Raw genomic sequence first — 17,185 nt, forward strand, 5'->3', positions numbered from 1 at the left:
GGAGGAGAGGCCACTACTGTCTAGACCCCAGGAGACAGGGAACATACTAGGATAGGAGGAGAGGCCACTACTGTCTAGACCCCAGGAGACAGGGAACATACTAGGATAGGAGGAGGGCCACTACTGTCCAGACCCCAGGAGACAGGGAACATACTAGGATAGGAGGAGAGGCCACTACTGTCCAGACCCCAGGAGACAGGGAACATACTAGGAGACAGGGAGGAGGAGAGGCCACTACTGTCTAGACCCCAGGAGACAGGGAACATACTAGGATAGGAGGAGAGGCCACTACTGTCCAGACCCCAGGAGACAGGGAACATACTAGGATAGGAGGAGAGGCCACTACTGTCTAGACCCCAGGAGACAGGGAACATACTAGGATAGGAGGAGAGGCCACTACTGTCCAGACCCCAGGAGACAGGGAACATAGACCACTACTGTCCAGACCCCAGGAACATACTAGGATAGGAGGAGAGGCCACTACTGTTCAGACCTCAGGAGACAGGGAACATACTAGGAGAGGAGGAGAGGCCACTACTGTCTAGACCCCAGGAGACAGGGAACATACTAGGATAGGAGGAGAGGCCACTACTGTCCAGACCCCAGGAGACAGGGAACATACTAGGATAGGAGGAGAGGCCACTACTGTCTAGACCCCAGGAGACAGGGAACATACTAGGATAGGCCACTACTGTCCAGACCCCAGGAGACAGGGAACATACTAGGATAGGAGGAGAGGCCACTACTGTCTAGACCCCAGGAGACAGGGAACATACTAGGATAGGAGGAGAGGCCACTACTGTCCAGACCCCAGGAGACAGGGAACATACTAGGAGAGGCCACTACTGTCCAGACCCCAGGAACATACTAGGATAGGAGGAGAGGCCACTACTGTTCAGACCTCAGGAGACAGGGAACATACTAGGAGAGGAGGAGAGGCCACTACTGTCTAGACCCCAGGAGACAGGGAACATACTAGGATAGGAGGAGAGGCCACTACTGTCCAAACCCCAGCAGACAGGGAACATACTAGGATAGGAGGAGAGGCCACTACTGTCTAGACCCCAGGAGACAGGGAACATACTAGGATAGGAGGAGAGGCCACTACTGTCTAGACCCCAGGAGACAGGGAACATACTAGGAGAGGAGGAGAGGCCACTACTGTCCAGACCCCAGGAGACAGGGAACATACTAGGATAGGAGGAGAGGCCACTACTGTCTAGACCCCAGGAGACAGGGAACATACTAGGATAGGAGGAGAGGCCACTACTGTCCAGACCCCAGGAGACAGGGAACATACTAGGATAGGAGGAGAGGCCACTACTGTCCAGACCCCAGGAGACAGGGAACATACTAGGATAGGAGGAGAGGCCACTACTGTCTAGACCCCAGGAGACAGGGAACATACTAGGATAGGAGGAGAGGCCACTACTGTCTAGACCCCAGGAGACAGGGAACATACTAGGAGAGGGAACATACTAGAGGAGAGGCCACTACTGTCTAGACCCCAGGAGACAGGGAACATACTAGGATAGGAGGAGAGGCCACTACTGTCTAGCCACTACTGTCTAGACCCCAGGAGACAGGGAACATACTAGGATAGGAGGAGAGGCCACTACTGTCCAGACCCCAGGAGACAGGGAACATACTAGGATAGGAGGAGAGGCCACTACTGTCTAGACCCCAGGAGACAGGGAACATACTAGGAGAGGAGGAGAGGCCACTACTGTCTAGACCCCAGGAGACAGGGAACATACTAGGAGAGGAGGAGAGGCCACTACTGTCTAGACCCCAGGAGACAGGGAACATACTAGGATAGGAGGAGAGGCCACTACTGTCCAGACCCCAGGAGACAGGGAACATACTAGGATAGGAGGAGAGGCCACTACTGTCCAGACCCCAGGAGACAGGGAACATACTAGGAGAGGAGGAGAGGCCACTACTGTCTAGACCCCAGGAGACAGGGAACATACTAGGATAGGAGGAGAGGCCACTACTGTCTAGACCCCAGGAGACAGGGAACATACTAGGATAGGAGGAGAGGCCACTACTGTCTAGACCCCAGGAGACAGGGAACATACTAGGATAGGAGGAGAGGCCACTACTGTCTAGACCCCAGGAGACAGGGAACATACTAGGATAGGAGGAGAGGCCACTACTGTCTAGACCCCAGGAGACAGGGAACATACTAGGATAGGAGGAGAGGCCACTACTGTCTAGACCCCAGGAGACAGGGAACATACTAGGATAGGAGGAGAGGCCACTACTGTCCAGACCCCAGGAGACAGGGAACATACTAGGATAGGAGGAGAGGCCACTACTGTCTAGACCCCAGGAGACAGGGAACATACTAGGATAGGAGGAGAGGCCACTACTGTCTAGACCCCAGGAGACAGGGAACATACTAGGATAGGAGGAGAGGCCACTACTGTCTAGACCCCAGGAGACAGGGAACATACTAGGATAGGAGGAGAGGCCACTACTGTCTAGACCCCAGGAGACAGGGAACATACTAGGATAGGAGGAGAGGCCACTACTGTCCCCAGGAGACAGACCCCAGGAGACCATACTAGGATAGGAGACAGGGAACATACTAGGAGAGGAGGAGAGGCCACTACTGTCTAGACCCCAGGAGACAGGGAACATACTAGGAGAGGCCACTACTGTCCAGACCCCAGGAGACAGGTAACATACTAGGATAGGAGGAGAGGCCACTACTGTCCAGACCCCAGGAGACAGGGAACATACTAGGAGAGGAGGAGAGGCCACTACTGTCTAGACCCCAGGAGACAGGGAACATACTAGGAGAGGCCACTACTGTCCAGACCCCAGGAGACAGGGAACATACTAGGATAGGAGGAGAGGCCACTACTGTCTAGACCCCAGGAGACAGGGAACATACTAGGATAGGAGGAGAGGCCACTACTGTCCAGACCCCAGGAGACAGGGAACATACTAGGATAGGAGGAGAGCCACTACTGTCCAGACCCCAGGAGACAGGGAACATACTAGGATAGGAGGAGAGGCCACTACTGTCCAGACCCCAGGAGACAGGGAACATACTAGGATAGGAGGAGAGGCCACTACTGTCTAGACCCCAGGAGACAGGGAACATACTAGGATAGGAGGAGAGGCCACTACTGTCCAGACCCCAGGAGACAGGGAACATACTAGGATAGGAGGAGAGGCCACTACTGTCTAGACCCCAGGAGACAGGGAACATACTAGGATAGGAGGAGAGGCCACTACTGTCCAGACCCCAGGAGACAGGGAACATACTAGGATAGGAGGAGAGGCCACTACTGTCCAGACCCCAGGAGACAGGGAACATACTAGGATAGGAGGAGAGGCCACTACTGTCCAGACCCCAGGAGACAGGGAACATACTAGGATAGGAGGAGAGGCCACTACTGTCCAGACCCCAGGAGACAGGGAACATACTAGGATAGGAGGAGAGGCCACTACTGTCTAGACCCCAGGAGACAGGGAACATACTAGGATAGGAGGAGAGGCCACTACTGTCTAGACCCCAGGAGACAGGGAACATACTAGGATAGGAGGAGAGGCCACTACTGTCTAGACCCCAGGAGACAGGGAACATACTAGGATAGGAGGAGAGGCCACTACTGTCTAGACCCCAGGAGACAGGGAACATACTAGGATAGGAGGAGAGGCCACTACTGTCTAGACCCCAGGAGACAGGGAACATACTAGGATAGGAGGAGGCCACTACTGTCCAGACCCCAGGAGACAGGGAACATACTAGGATAGGAGGAGAGGCCACTACTGTCCAGACCCCAGGAGACAGGGAACATACTAGGATAGGAGGAGAGGCCACTACTGTCTAGACCCCAGGAGACAGGGAACATACTAGGATAGGAGGAGAGGCCACTACTGTCCAGACCCCAGGAGACAGGGAACATACTAGGATAGGAGGAGAGGCCACTACTGTCTAGACCCCAGGAGACAGGGAACATACTAGGATAGGAGGAGAGGCCACTACTGTCCAGACCCCAGGAGACAGGGAACATACTAGGATAGGAGGAGAGGCCACTACTGTCCAGACCCCAGGAGACAGGGAACATACTAGGATAGGAGGAGAGGCCACTACTGTCCAGACCCCAGGAGACAGGGAACATACTAGGAGACAGGAGGAGAGGCCACTACTGTCTAGACCCCAGGAGACAGGGAACATACTAGGATAGGAGGAGAGGCCACTACTGTCCAGACCCCAGGAGACAGGGAACATACTAGGATAGGAGGAGAGGCCACTACTGTCTAGACCCCAGGAGACAGGGAACATACTAGGATAGGAGGAGAGGCCACTACTGTCCAGACCCCAGGAGACAGGGAACATACTAGGATAGGAGGAGAGGCCACTACTGTCTAGACCCCAGGAGACAGGGAACATACTAGGATAGGAGGAGAGGCCACTACTGTCCAGACCCCAGGAGACAGGGAACATACTAGGATAGGAGGAGAGGCCACTACTGTCTAGACCCCAGGAGACAGGGAACATACTAGGATAGGAGGAGAGGCCACTACTGTCTAGACCCCAGGAGACAGGGAACATACTAGGATAGGAGGAGAGGCCACTACTGTCTAGACCCCAGGAGACAGGGAACATACTAGGATAGGAGGAGAGGCCACTACTGTCCAGACCCCAGGAGACAGGGAACATACTAGGATAGGAGGAGAGGCCACTACTGTCCAGACCCCAGGAGACAGGGAACATACTAGGATAGGAGGAGAGGCCACTACTGTCTAGACCCCAGGAGACAGGGAACATACTAGGATAGGAGGAGAGGCCACTACTGTCTAGACCCCAGGAGACAGGGAACATACTAGGATAGGAGGAGAGGCCACTACTGTCCAGACCCCAGGAGACAGGGAACATACTAGGATAGGAGGAGAGGCCACTACTGTCTAGACCCCAGGAGACAGGGAACATACTAGGATAGGAGGAGAGGCCACTACTGTCTAGACCCCAGGAGACAGGGAACATACTAGGATAGGAGGGAGGAGAGGCCACTACTGTCTAGACCCCAGGAGACAGGGAACATACTAGGATAGGAGGAGAGGCCACTACTGTCTAGACCCCAGGAGACAGGGAACATACTAGGATAGGAGGAGAGGCCACTACTGTCCAGACCCCAGGAGACAGGGAACATACTAGGATAGGAGGAGAGGCCACTACTGTCTAGACCCCAGGAGACAGGGAACATACTAGGATAGGAGGAGAGGCCACTACTGTCTAGACCCCAGGAGACAGGGAACATACTAGGATAGGAGGAGAGGCCACTACTGTCTAGACCCCAGGAGACAGGGAACATACTAGGATAGGAGGAGAGGCCACTACTGTCTAGACCCCAGGAGACAGGGAACATACTAGGATAGGAGGAGAGGCCACTACTGTCTAGACCCCAGGAGACAGGGAACATACTAGGATAGGAGGAGAGGCCACTACTGTCCAGACCCCAGGAGACAGGGAACATACTAGGATAGGAGGAGAGGCCACTACTGTCTAGACCCCAGGAGACAGGGAACATACTAGGATAGGAGGAGAGGCCACTACTGTCTAGACCCCAGGAGACAGGGAACATACTAGGATAGGAGGAGAGGCCACTACTGTCTAGACCCCAGGAGACAGGGAACATACTAGGAGAGGCCACTACTGTCCAGACCCCAGGAGACAGGGAACATACTAGGATAGGAGGAGAGGCCACTACTGTCCAGACCCCAGGAGACAGGGAACATACTAGGATAGGAGGAGAGGCCACTACTGTCTAGACCCCAGGAGACAGGGAACATACTAGGATAGGAGGAGAGGCCACTACTGTCTAGACCCCAGGAGACAGGGAACATACTAGGATAGGAGGAGAGGCCACTACTGTCTAGACCCCAGGAGACAGGGAACATACTAGGATAGGAGGAGAGGCCACTACTGTCTAGACCCCAGGAGACAGGGAACATACTAGGATAGGAGGAGAGGCCACTACTGTCTAGACCCCAGGAGACAGGGAACATACTAGGATAGGAGGAGAGGCCACTACTGTCTAGACCCCAGGAGACAGGGAACATACTAGGAGAGGAGGAGAGGCCACTACTGTCTAGACCCCAGGAGACAGGGAACATACTAGGATAGGAGGAGAGGCCACTACTGTCTAGACCCCAGGAGACAGGGAACATACTAGGAGAGGAGGAGAGGCCACTACTGTCTAGACCCCAGGAGACAGGGAACATACTAGGATAGGAGGAGAGGCCACTACTGTCCAGACCCCAGGAGACAGGGAACATACTAGGATAGGAGGAGAGGCCACTACTGTCTAGACCCCAGGAGACAGGGAACATACTAGGATAGGAGGAGAGGCCACTACTGTCTAGACCCCAGGAGACAGGGAACATACTAGGATAGGAGGAGAGGCCACTACTGTCCAGACCCCAGGAGACAGGGAACATACTAGGAGAGGCCACTACTGTCCAGACCCCAGGAGACAGGTAACATACTAGGATAGGAGGAGAGGCCACTACTGTCCAGACCCCAGGAGACAGGGAACATACTAGGAGAGGAGACAGGGAACCAGGAGAGGCCACTACTGTCTAGACCCCAGGAGACAGGGAACATACTAGGATAGGAGGAGAGGCCACTACTGTCCAGACCCCAGGAGACAGGGAACATACTAGGATAGGAGGAGAGGCCACTACTGTCCAGACCCCAGGAGACAGGGAACATACTAGGATAGGAGGAGAGGCCACTACTGTCCAGACCCCAGGAGACAGGGAACATACTAGGATAGGAGGAGAGGCCACTACTGTCCAGACCCCAGGAGACAGGGAACATACTAGGATAGGAGGAGAGGCCACTACTGTCCAGACCCCAGGAGACAGGGAACATACTAGGATAGGAGGAGAGGCCACTACTGTCTAGACCCCAGGAGACAGGGAACATACTAGGATAGGAGGAGAGGCCACTACTGTCTAGACCCCAGGAGACAGGGAACATACTAGGATAGGAGGAGAGGCCACTACTGTCTAGACCCCAGGAGACAGGGAACATACTAGGATAGGAGGAGAGGCCACTACTGTCCAGACCCCAGGAGACAGGGAACATACTAGGATAGGAGGAGAGGCCACTACTGTCTAGACCCCAGGAGACAGGGAACATACTAGGATAGGAGGAGAGGCCACTACTGTCCAAACCCCAGCAGACAGGGAACATACTAGGATAGGAGGAGAGGCCACTACTGTCTAGACCCCAGGAGACAGGGAACATACTAGGAGAGGAGGAGAGGCCACTACTGTCTAGACCCCAGGAGACAGGGAACATACTAGGATAGGAGGAGAGGCCACTACTGTCTAGACCCCAGGAGACAGGGAACATACTAGGATAGGAGGAGAGGCCACTACTGTCTAGACCCCAGGAGACAGGGAACATACTAGGATAGGAGGAGAGGCCACTACTGTCTAGACCCCAGGAGACAGGGAACATACTAGGATAGGAGGAGAGGCCACTACTGTCTAGACCCCAGGAGACAGGGAACATACTAGGAGAGGAGGAGAGGCCACTACTGTCTAGACCCCAGGAGACAGGGAACATACTAGGAGAGGCCACTAGTCTAGAGGAGAGGCCACTACTGTCTAGACCCCAGCAGACAGGGAACATACTTCTAGACCCCAGGAGACAGGGAACATACTAGGATAGGAGGAGAGGCCACTACTGTCTAGACCCCAGGAGACAGGGAACATACTAGGATAGGAGGAGAGGCCACTACTGTCTAGACCCCAGGAGACAGGGAACATACTAGGATAGGAGGAGAGGCCACTACTGTCTAGACCCCAGGAGACAGGGAACATACTAGGATAGGAGGAGAGGCCACTACTGTCTAGACCCCAGGAGACAGGGAACATACTAGGATAGGAGGAGAGGCCACTACTGTCTAGACCCCAGGAGACAGGGAACATACTAGGATAGGAGGAGAGGCCACTACTGTCTAGACCCCAGGAGACAGGGAACATACTAGGATAGGAGGAGAGGCCACTACTGTCTAGACCCCAGGAGACAGGGAACATACTAGGATAGGAGGAGAGGCCACTACTGTCTAGACCCCAGGAGACAGGGAACATACTAGGATAGGAGGAGAGGCCACTACTGTCTAGACCCCAGGAGACAGGGAACATACTAGGATAGGAGGAGAGGCCACTACTGTCTAGACCCCAGGAGACAGGGAACATACTTGGATAGGAGGAGAGGGTGGCATTAGTCTCTAAAGACTGGTTACCTTTTTGTTGTGATAAGTGTTTTGATAAAATTGTCTTTCTGTGTGGAAATAAACACACGTTAGTTTGTTTGTCGTTGATGGATATCTATTGACAGTGATATCAGATTTAGCTTATAATAAATAAGAATATGTTCTCAATATGCTCTTCAAAGCTAGGGGGTCAAATGTCAACATTATCTTCCAATCGTATTCCAAACAAACATTCAACGTTCAAATTACACCCTTTTCATTGAATTTGCCTAAAGCCTTCCCAAAGGCCCCTCTTCTCTCTCTCTCATCACCGGAGAGAGAAAGTGGCTAATCTAATGAGCAAACAAACACACTGGTCTAAAAACAACAATCCACTTCCTCACATCTAAAACCTTTCCACTCTACAAAACCTGACCTCAAACTGAAGGTCGGCCATTTTACGAGGCCTCTGGCTTCCATGGGGTCGACCCGGGGAGGCCTGGTGTAAATTTGTCCAGTCTGCGGTGGGGGCCGGGGGTCTCCTTCAACCCCCCCGGCCCTTCTTAACAAGGTGGGGGAAATACAGGGGGCCTCCCCGCTACACTCTCTGCCCCGGTCCCTCCATTATGTTCAGTGGCCCCTGCTCTACTGTGGTCAGAGGCCAGCCTCTGTGATCCCCAATCCTGTCCTGTCACAGGTCACTGCAGGGGCCCCAGGCCCCCCCCCCTCCCAGTACATTTCAACAGTACACGCACACACACACACACACAACGATGCCTTTGGGCTAAGGCAAAAGGTCAGGAGGGGTCAGGGGATTGTGGCCGGAGGTCATCACGGTCTCTCCTACGCTACAGACAGACTGGACTGGCGTCTTTAACCTGTTATCACCACTTTATGCACTGGGATACAAAACAAACTACGACTTTTTCCCCCTTTAGAAAGAATAGAAGGTTCTTAGAGTTTCCTACAATAGTCCTGAAGCTAAAGCTAAATGGTATACTTAGCATGCTAAATTGATACATCTCATTTGTAACTCTTCTATGTTAACAAGGTGAATGAGATCATCCATGCGAGGAAAGAATGTTCTGTTATTTTGACGTAGCTAAACTCAACTCAACATGGAAGCTGTGCAGGGTTGAGCCTGGTCCTGTGTGTTTTGATGTAGAGTGGGGCTCTTGTGGTTGATCCACTGTGACAGGTCTAGACTGAGACCAAACTAGATTCTCTCTCTCTCTCCCTGTGCTTTCGCAATCAAGTGTTACCGGTAATGCGAGCCATATGTTTTATCATTGGAGGCGAAGCGCGATCAACCGTCAACTCCTTCCAACTCCCCCAGCCACCACTCCACCCGACCCAGGCCCAAAGAGCAGGCCAAGTCTACATTTGAAACAAGATGGCTGCCTGTACTCATAAATGTTTTAAGAGCGTGGGTCACTTGTTAAAAGAGGAGGGTTGGGGCCTTAGAGACCCAAACTGTAGCAGAGGATTGGTCTGACCCGCCATAGACCCAAAGCCCAGTGGAGAGGAGGCCTAATGGTCTGACCCGCCATAAACCCAAGCCCAGTGGAGAGGAGGCCCAATGTTCTGACCCGCCATCGACCCAAAGCCCAGTGGAGAGGGGGCCCAATGTTCTGACCCGCCATCGACCCAAAACCCAGTGGAGAGGGGGCCCAATGTTCTGACCCGCCATCGACCCAAAGCCCAGTGGAGAGGGGGCCCAATGTTCTGACCTCCCATCGACCCAAAGCCCAGTGGAGAGGGGGCCCAATGGGCCAAAGGTTCAATTCAAGGTTGACTGAAGGAGGGGGGAGGAGGCAGGGCAGTGGGGGGGGAGGGTAGAAGGATTAGTTTGAACCTTTGATCAGTAGTCTCTGAAGCTTTCATGGTTGTATGACATGGATTGGTTGTGATGACAGAACATGTGCTTGGTTCTTTCTCTCCTGACTGAGCTCCCCTCCGGTCCATCTGTAGGTTTGGATATGTGGTTATGGACTGACACAGGGTATCTCTCCGGCTAGCTACCGCCCCATGTCTCGAGTTACCACCCACACAACACATCTAGAGGAAGTGAACTCACTAGCTTCCTGTCTAATCGTGTATTTGTCTCCGTCCTGTTGGACGCAGTGAGGACTGCTCTCAGGTCTGAGCTTGATTGATAGACAGCCTTCCAGGGATTCTGTGTGTGTTGTTGTGTGCGTGCGTACATGTGCGTACATGCGTGCAGCCCTTACAGAACATCTGATCACATGCGCTGACCAGTTCCCAGCTCCTACCTGTAGCCTCTTTGCCAGTATGTATTTGCATGTCAGGTTGTCACACACAGCCATGTCACAGGGAGACGAGGACATGACCGATGGGTGTTGACTCTGGTCTGGTCATCCCTGATGTCAGAATGTCATTCTGTCTCTCTCTCTCTCTGTCCATCGGGACAGTGACCAGTCAGCAGGCCCAGTCATAATGTGTTCTGTCAAACAGTTCAGGGTCTTGTTCATTAAGTCCTACCGTAGCAAAACCTTGGCACTCCGTTTTGTACGTTTTGTGGCAACTGAACACGACCTAGGAGACGGTTCACTGGTTCAGCTCTAGTCAGACAGAACTGGGTTGTGTTCATTAAGGTTAGGGTTACACACACTGTAGCAAAAACATTTTGCAACTGAAAAAAATCCCAAGTGTTCCTTATTGGACAAGTTCCGTTTCAGACAAGTAGTACCTCCCCGTCTCACTCTACGTTTTGTGCCAACTGAACACGACCCAGGACACGTTACAAGACAACTGCTCCTCAACGCTTTATTAACAGGTTATTTTATATGGAGTTAGTCACTCATTAGCTATTGTTTTATTGTGGAATCAAATGAAGAGTTACACTTGTGTTGTGCCTTGTCTTCATACTTGCGGTGCTCTGTTTATATACTGGCTGTGGCTGTATCATGTTGAAATATGAGTGCTCGCTCCATACGTAAATCCATGGTTCAGTTCCCTGCTGTGGAATATGGCCGTAGTTCATGTTTGACACTTGTTATGTTGATGGGTAGGTTCAGTATATCACGAGGGGTAGATGTACTGATTAAACACAGGATTTACATTGGGTGTCGTGCTATTGTTTGTTGTACGTATCAGGAGGCGCCCGGGAAGTGGGTTAATTCAACACGCGCTTACATTGTCCAGTCTTGCCAGTTAGTTCCACGTGCCCACACACACTCCTAACGACGTTAGTGTTTTATTACCAGTTAGTTCCACGTGCCCACACACACTCCTAACGACGTTAGTGTTTTATTTCTGTTTGCGGGATGGCAAAGATTTATCACGATATGTTTTGGTTTGCCCCATAATCTAAACGTTTGTGTCTTTCTGTATATGAAGGCATTTCATACACATTGAGGCTGAGCTATGGTTTGTTAGAAATGAAGCCGGGTTTAAAGTTTATATCCTCAAGGTCTTAACAATCGAGCTCTTCAGTTTACACGAACGTTGATGTTTTTTTGGGGCCCATCGTGAAATGTCATAATTCCATAACGAAGTGTCCAACTGCACAGACACACAATCACATTCTGGTGAGTTCTGTGACCTGTCGCTCCTTCTAATCCTTCAGAAAATCCTTTGAGAAGCATAGAAAATAGAACATCATATATTCTGTTTGGCGCTCTACGATTACAGACAACCCCCCTTTCAAAAGCGTGGAAACCCCAGCGCGCACGCGCACACACACACACACACACACACACACACACACACACACACACACACACGCGCTAGGTTTTGAAGCCTTTTATCGGCCTGCCTGCTTGCAGCGTGGTAGCAGGCAGCAGATGAGAAGTCTGAAATGTAATTTCCATGAGTAATGGCACAGCTCAAGTGTTGCGACTAGCGTCTGACTAGCTGTCTGAGGGACGACAGTGGCAGTCCCAGATTAAAGGACCTTCACACACACACACACACACACACACACACACACACACACACACACACACACACACACACACACACACACACACACACACACACATCCACATGCGTTATAAATGTACTTTACACCGTGTCTTCTCTCTCTTTCTTTCTGTTAATGAACTCTCCCTCTAAACTGTAGCTTCTCACTCTGAAGGTCACAGTCCCCTGTTCTTTCTACCTGGCTAATATATATAATATAATATATATAATATATGGCTGTCATGATGTGGGTCCTCAGTAGTCACATTCTAATGTAGTGTCCCACACACTGAGGCTGTATCACAGAGCATCTTGTCAGTGTTATTCGAATGATGAAATGGCTTACTGTGATACTGTTCTCCCTAACTAAAAGGGTTGATTTATTGACTATCCACTATCAGTACATGAACATGACATAACATAGTGAAGGGACGGTTCAGGTTGGCTCTACAGTGTTAATGTCTGTCTGTCTGTCTGTCCAGGAGTTGACCCCAGAGTTCTACTACCTCCCTGAGATGTTTGTAAACGCCAACAACTACAGCCTGGGGGTGATGGAGGATGGGACTGTGGTGTCTGACGTGGAGCTGCCGCCCTGGGCCAAGACCCCCGAGGAGTTTGTACGCATCAACAGACTGGTACGTCGCACACGCACACGCACACACACACACATATGCAGTTACACACACACACACACACACACACACACACACACACACACACACACACACACACACACACACACACACACACACACACACACACACACACACACACACACACACACACACACACACACACACACACACACACACACACACACACACACAGCAGTCCTCTTCCTCACATGTCATCAAACCACTCCTCTGAAGCCCTGTCAGATCCCTACCCCTCCTCGACGCTAGGCTAGCTTAGCAGGAAATGCTAATGAAAAGAGACAGTGTTTTTTCCTGTCCAGCTCCGGTCCCTTCCTGTTACCTGAGCCTCCTGCTCCTCTGACATGACTCTGCTTTGTCTTTGATGACTCTGCTGGCAATCTCACATGGCCAAGGAGTTATTGAGGAGGATGGTGTAGTGTCCTGTTTCTGATCTCTCCCTCCTGTCCCCAAGCACACCAGACCTGTGTATATTTAGTTGTTCTCAGAATTACTGTCGTAGTTTTATAGCACCACAGTGACTGAAGTGTCCTCTTACACACAAGCAGCAGAGATTGTGCTCCAGATTAGATTCCTCCTCTCTCCCATTTCAGATGTTCCAGAAGGTCAAAAAGCTCCATGTTTTTCTGGTGTCATGCTCAAACTGTTTGTCACCTCTGTTTAAACCACTGCGTTGAAGATTGTAAAATAATACTGTCTCAAACAGTCTAATGGCTTCCTCCCCTCTCTCTCTCCTTTCCGAAACAAGGATTCACATAAACCACCCCTGACCCTTGAGATGCTCTCCCAGAGACATAGTGCAGAGCTAATAACCATGGAGCTATGTCCTGCCCTGCCACATAGTTTGATGATGCTACTCCTGGCATGTCTTTTAGGACCTAGACACTTCCCACCTCTCTCCAGTCTCTGCCCAGTGGTAATAATGAGTGGCTGATGAGGCAGCAGGGAAGGCTGTGGTGATCAGGCTGTGGTGATCAGGCTGTGGTGATCAGGCTGTGCTCTGTGTGGTCGTGTTAGTCAGGACGCTGATGGGACTCAGCCCACGTCATTAATCACACAACCTAAGGTGTGACACGCCAACGCAACAGAGATGGGGGGGGTCGGTAAGCACTCAGACACGCATACACAGATTGCTATCGTCAATGTACTCACACACATGCACATAGCCTCATTGCCACACACTCTCAGATGGACAGACCTTTGTCTGACACACACACACACACATAGGCATGTACACACACACATTTCCTTCCAGCTGGGCGTGTTATCCCCAGTCAGATGGCTTGGCTGTGTGGTGGTTAGACAGTTGGACATAGTACTGCTACAGCAGTGTGTGTTCTGCCTGCCTGCCTGCCTGCCTGCCTGCCTGCCTGCCTGCCTGCCTGCCTGCCTGCCTAGTGGACAGATGATCTATAGAGCAGGCTGTTACTGCAGATGTTACAGTAGGTAGTCGGACCACTGGAGCCTACAGCTAATTAGCGGCCAGGGCAGCATTTGGCTGGCTGACAGTTTGACTGCCGTTAACCCCCAGCGCTGTAAGGTGGACTGCTCTGTGACACTGTCTGACTGCAGCGGTGGGGGATTCAGTGGCGGCTTCTTCACATGGAACTCAAATGTCCTTATCACGTCTTAGCGGGCCGCCTTACCGCTAAGCAGGATCTCCTGACCGCTAAGCAGGATCTCCTGACCGCTAAGCAGGATCTCCTGATCTCTTCCACAGAGTATCACTGAGCGCGTCATGAATTATGTTTGTTGCTGTGATTCAACTGTTGTGTGTCCGTACTGGTCTAGTTTCCCTTCGCTGTAATTCCCATGGTGCTCTGTCCTCCTCCAGGACCGAGGCAATTATGTCCAACCTAGAACAGACTCACACACACACACCATTACAGTGCAGATCGATCCAGCCCTTTGTTTCTCTCCTCCACCGTGTGCCAATCCTGCCGACATCGATCCATCCTGCAGAGCAGAGCAGCTCGGCAGCGAGATTAGAGGACAGGTGGGCAGAGAGGAGGCGTTGAGATGCTCCCAATACAAACAGGATGTCAGGGTGCCTGGCTTTGTGAGAGAAGCACACAATGGAAGTAGATCAAACAATAGTTACGTTTCATTGGTATTTGTGTACTCATCTTTGTTACGTTCAAATTCACCAATTTATAGTATCAGCTGCTGTCATTATAAAAATGTTAAAAAGAATGTAATCTGCATAGATGAAGAGCCGTGTTTCAATGATCTGTTGAAACTATCTGTGTTCACATGTTTTGTCTGGACGTCTTCATGCATTTCCCATGAATAACACTTCAGTAGGAACAGAAGTTCCTTTAGTCGATGTGTTCCAGTGGGACGTCGTATGGTGACGGAACAGATATTATTGCCCGCAGGGACAGAGCTGTCAGCAGTGTGTCTGTGGTGTCTAGAACAGCCCCCGCTCCCCAGCTGTTATGGAATATCTGACAGGCCGACACACCTGGGGCTACTGAGACAGACTCTCCCTCAGGAGAACGACGAGAGATATTGTTCTCCGTCTTGCTAAATGTTATTTCAATGCGCCCTATTTAAGACTGTGTGTAAGCTGGATGTCACAGCAGGCTTCCCTTTACGGTGGTAGAAAGAACGGAGGGAGGACATTGACATTGTCGCCGAAACACGTCGCTGTGTCAAGATCAATTACAACTCGTATGAGATGGAGAATGTCCAGCGAAAGAGAACGGAACGCAGGTTAGTTTGATCTGTAATGAACATGGAGTGTCTGGAACGCTCCTGGGCATTAACCCTCTCATTCTAGAGAACACGTCCTCCTCACATACTGACACCATTAGAGGAAGTTAGTCCCGTCACCCTGGGGAAGGGGATGGAGGGAGAGGTGGGATCGGGGGGCGGGTTTCCCCTCATGACTGATAGCTGGCATTAGAGGGTTCAGCTGGCTCCTGTGACATTATGAGAGAGAGAGGGGGAGAGGGAGAACGAGATGAGCAGTGAGGGGTTGAGAAAGAGAGTCTGAGATGAGAGGGGGAGAGTTAATGGGTCTGTTTGGCTCTTTTAGCTTGTCGTCTGCTCCTAATGGCCCAGCAACACCAGTAACGGGGGGAGAGAGAGAGGGAGGGAGGGAGAGAGAGAGGAGAGAGGGGGAGAGAGGAAGACTCTGAGTGCCAGAGCTGCTCCACTCGTTAAGCACCAAAGATGATTAACAGCTAATTAAAGCCCAATCTGGGAACGCCATTAAAACCTCCACACGGTAGAGGATTGTAGCGACACGTAAAATGGCAGGTTGTTTTTCCATTTTGCATCAGGGAGAGAGAGAGTGGTAGTCTACAGCTTGTGCAATGTTTTTGTAGTGTGTGAGTTTTTGTTTGTGAAATTAGCCTGTATTAGTTTCCATATGTGAAGATGTAGGCCTCATTTATTTTACATTGAGTAAAGGAGAACACGATGTGTTCTAGTGCCATTTATTTTGGGGTATTCTACACCCCAACCCTCCACCACCACCCCTCTACATCCCAACCCTCCACCACCACCCCTCTACATCCCAACCCTCCACCACCACCCCTCAACATCCCAACCCTCCACCACCACCCCTCTACATCCCAACCCTCCACCACCACCCCTCAACATCCCAACCCTCCACCACCACCCCTCTACATCCCAACCCTCCACCACCACCCCTCTACATCCCAACCCTCCACCACCACCCCTCTACATCCCAACCCTCCACCACCACCCCTCTACATCCCAACCCTCCACCACCACCCCTCTACATCCCAACCCTCCACCACCACCCCTCAACATCCCAACCCTCCACCACCACCCCTCTACATCCCAACCCTCCACCACCACCCCTCTACATCCCAACCCTCCACCACCACCCCTCTACATCCCAACCCTCCACCACCACCCCTCTACATCCCAACCCTCCACCACCACCCCTCTACATCCCAACCCTCCACCACCACCCCTCAACATCCCAACCCTCCATCACCACCCCTCTACATCCCAACCCTCCACCACCACCCCTCTACATCCCAACCCTCCACCACCACCCCTCTACATCCCAACCCTCCACCACCACCCCTCTACATCCCAACCCTCCACCACCACCCCTCTACATCCCAACCCTCCACCACCACCCCTCTACATCCCAACCCTCCACCACCACCCCTCAACATCCCAACCCTCCACCACCACCCCTCTACATCCCAACCCTCCACCACCACCCCTCTACATCCCAACCCTCCACCACCACCCCTCAACATCCCAACCCTCCACCACCACCCCTCTACATCCCAACCCTCCACCACCACCGCTCTACATCCCAACCCTCCACCCGTCTAAACACGGCTCCTTGATTGACCCTGACTTATACAGCTCCAAGATTCATGACCCTCA

At 51.9% G+C, this 17,185-nt stretch overlaps 1 protein-coding gene across 1 annotated transcript in view; it reads left to right on the forward strand.

Moving 5' to 3' along the window:
* LOC118395562 (lipopolysaccharide-responsive and beige-like anchor protein) overlaps positions 1–17,185 on the forward strand; it is a 405,339-nt gene that overhangs the window by 277,002 nt on the left and 111,152 nt on the right. The window contains 1 exon segment of the mRNA XM_052464349.1: positions 12,635–12,787. Within this exon segment, the coding sequence (XP_052320309.1) occupies positions 12,635–12,787 (153 nt within the window).

This window comes from Oncorhynchus keta, chromosome 16 (assembly GCF_023373465.1).
Source record: "Oncorhynchus keta strain PuntledgeMale-10-30-2019 chromosome 16, Oket_V2, whole genome shotgun sequence".
In the NCBI taxonomy this organism is placed as follows: Eukaryota; Metazoa; Chordata; class Actinopteri; order Salmoniformes; family Salmonidae; genus Oncorhynchus; species Oncorhynchus keta.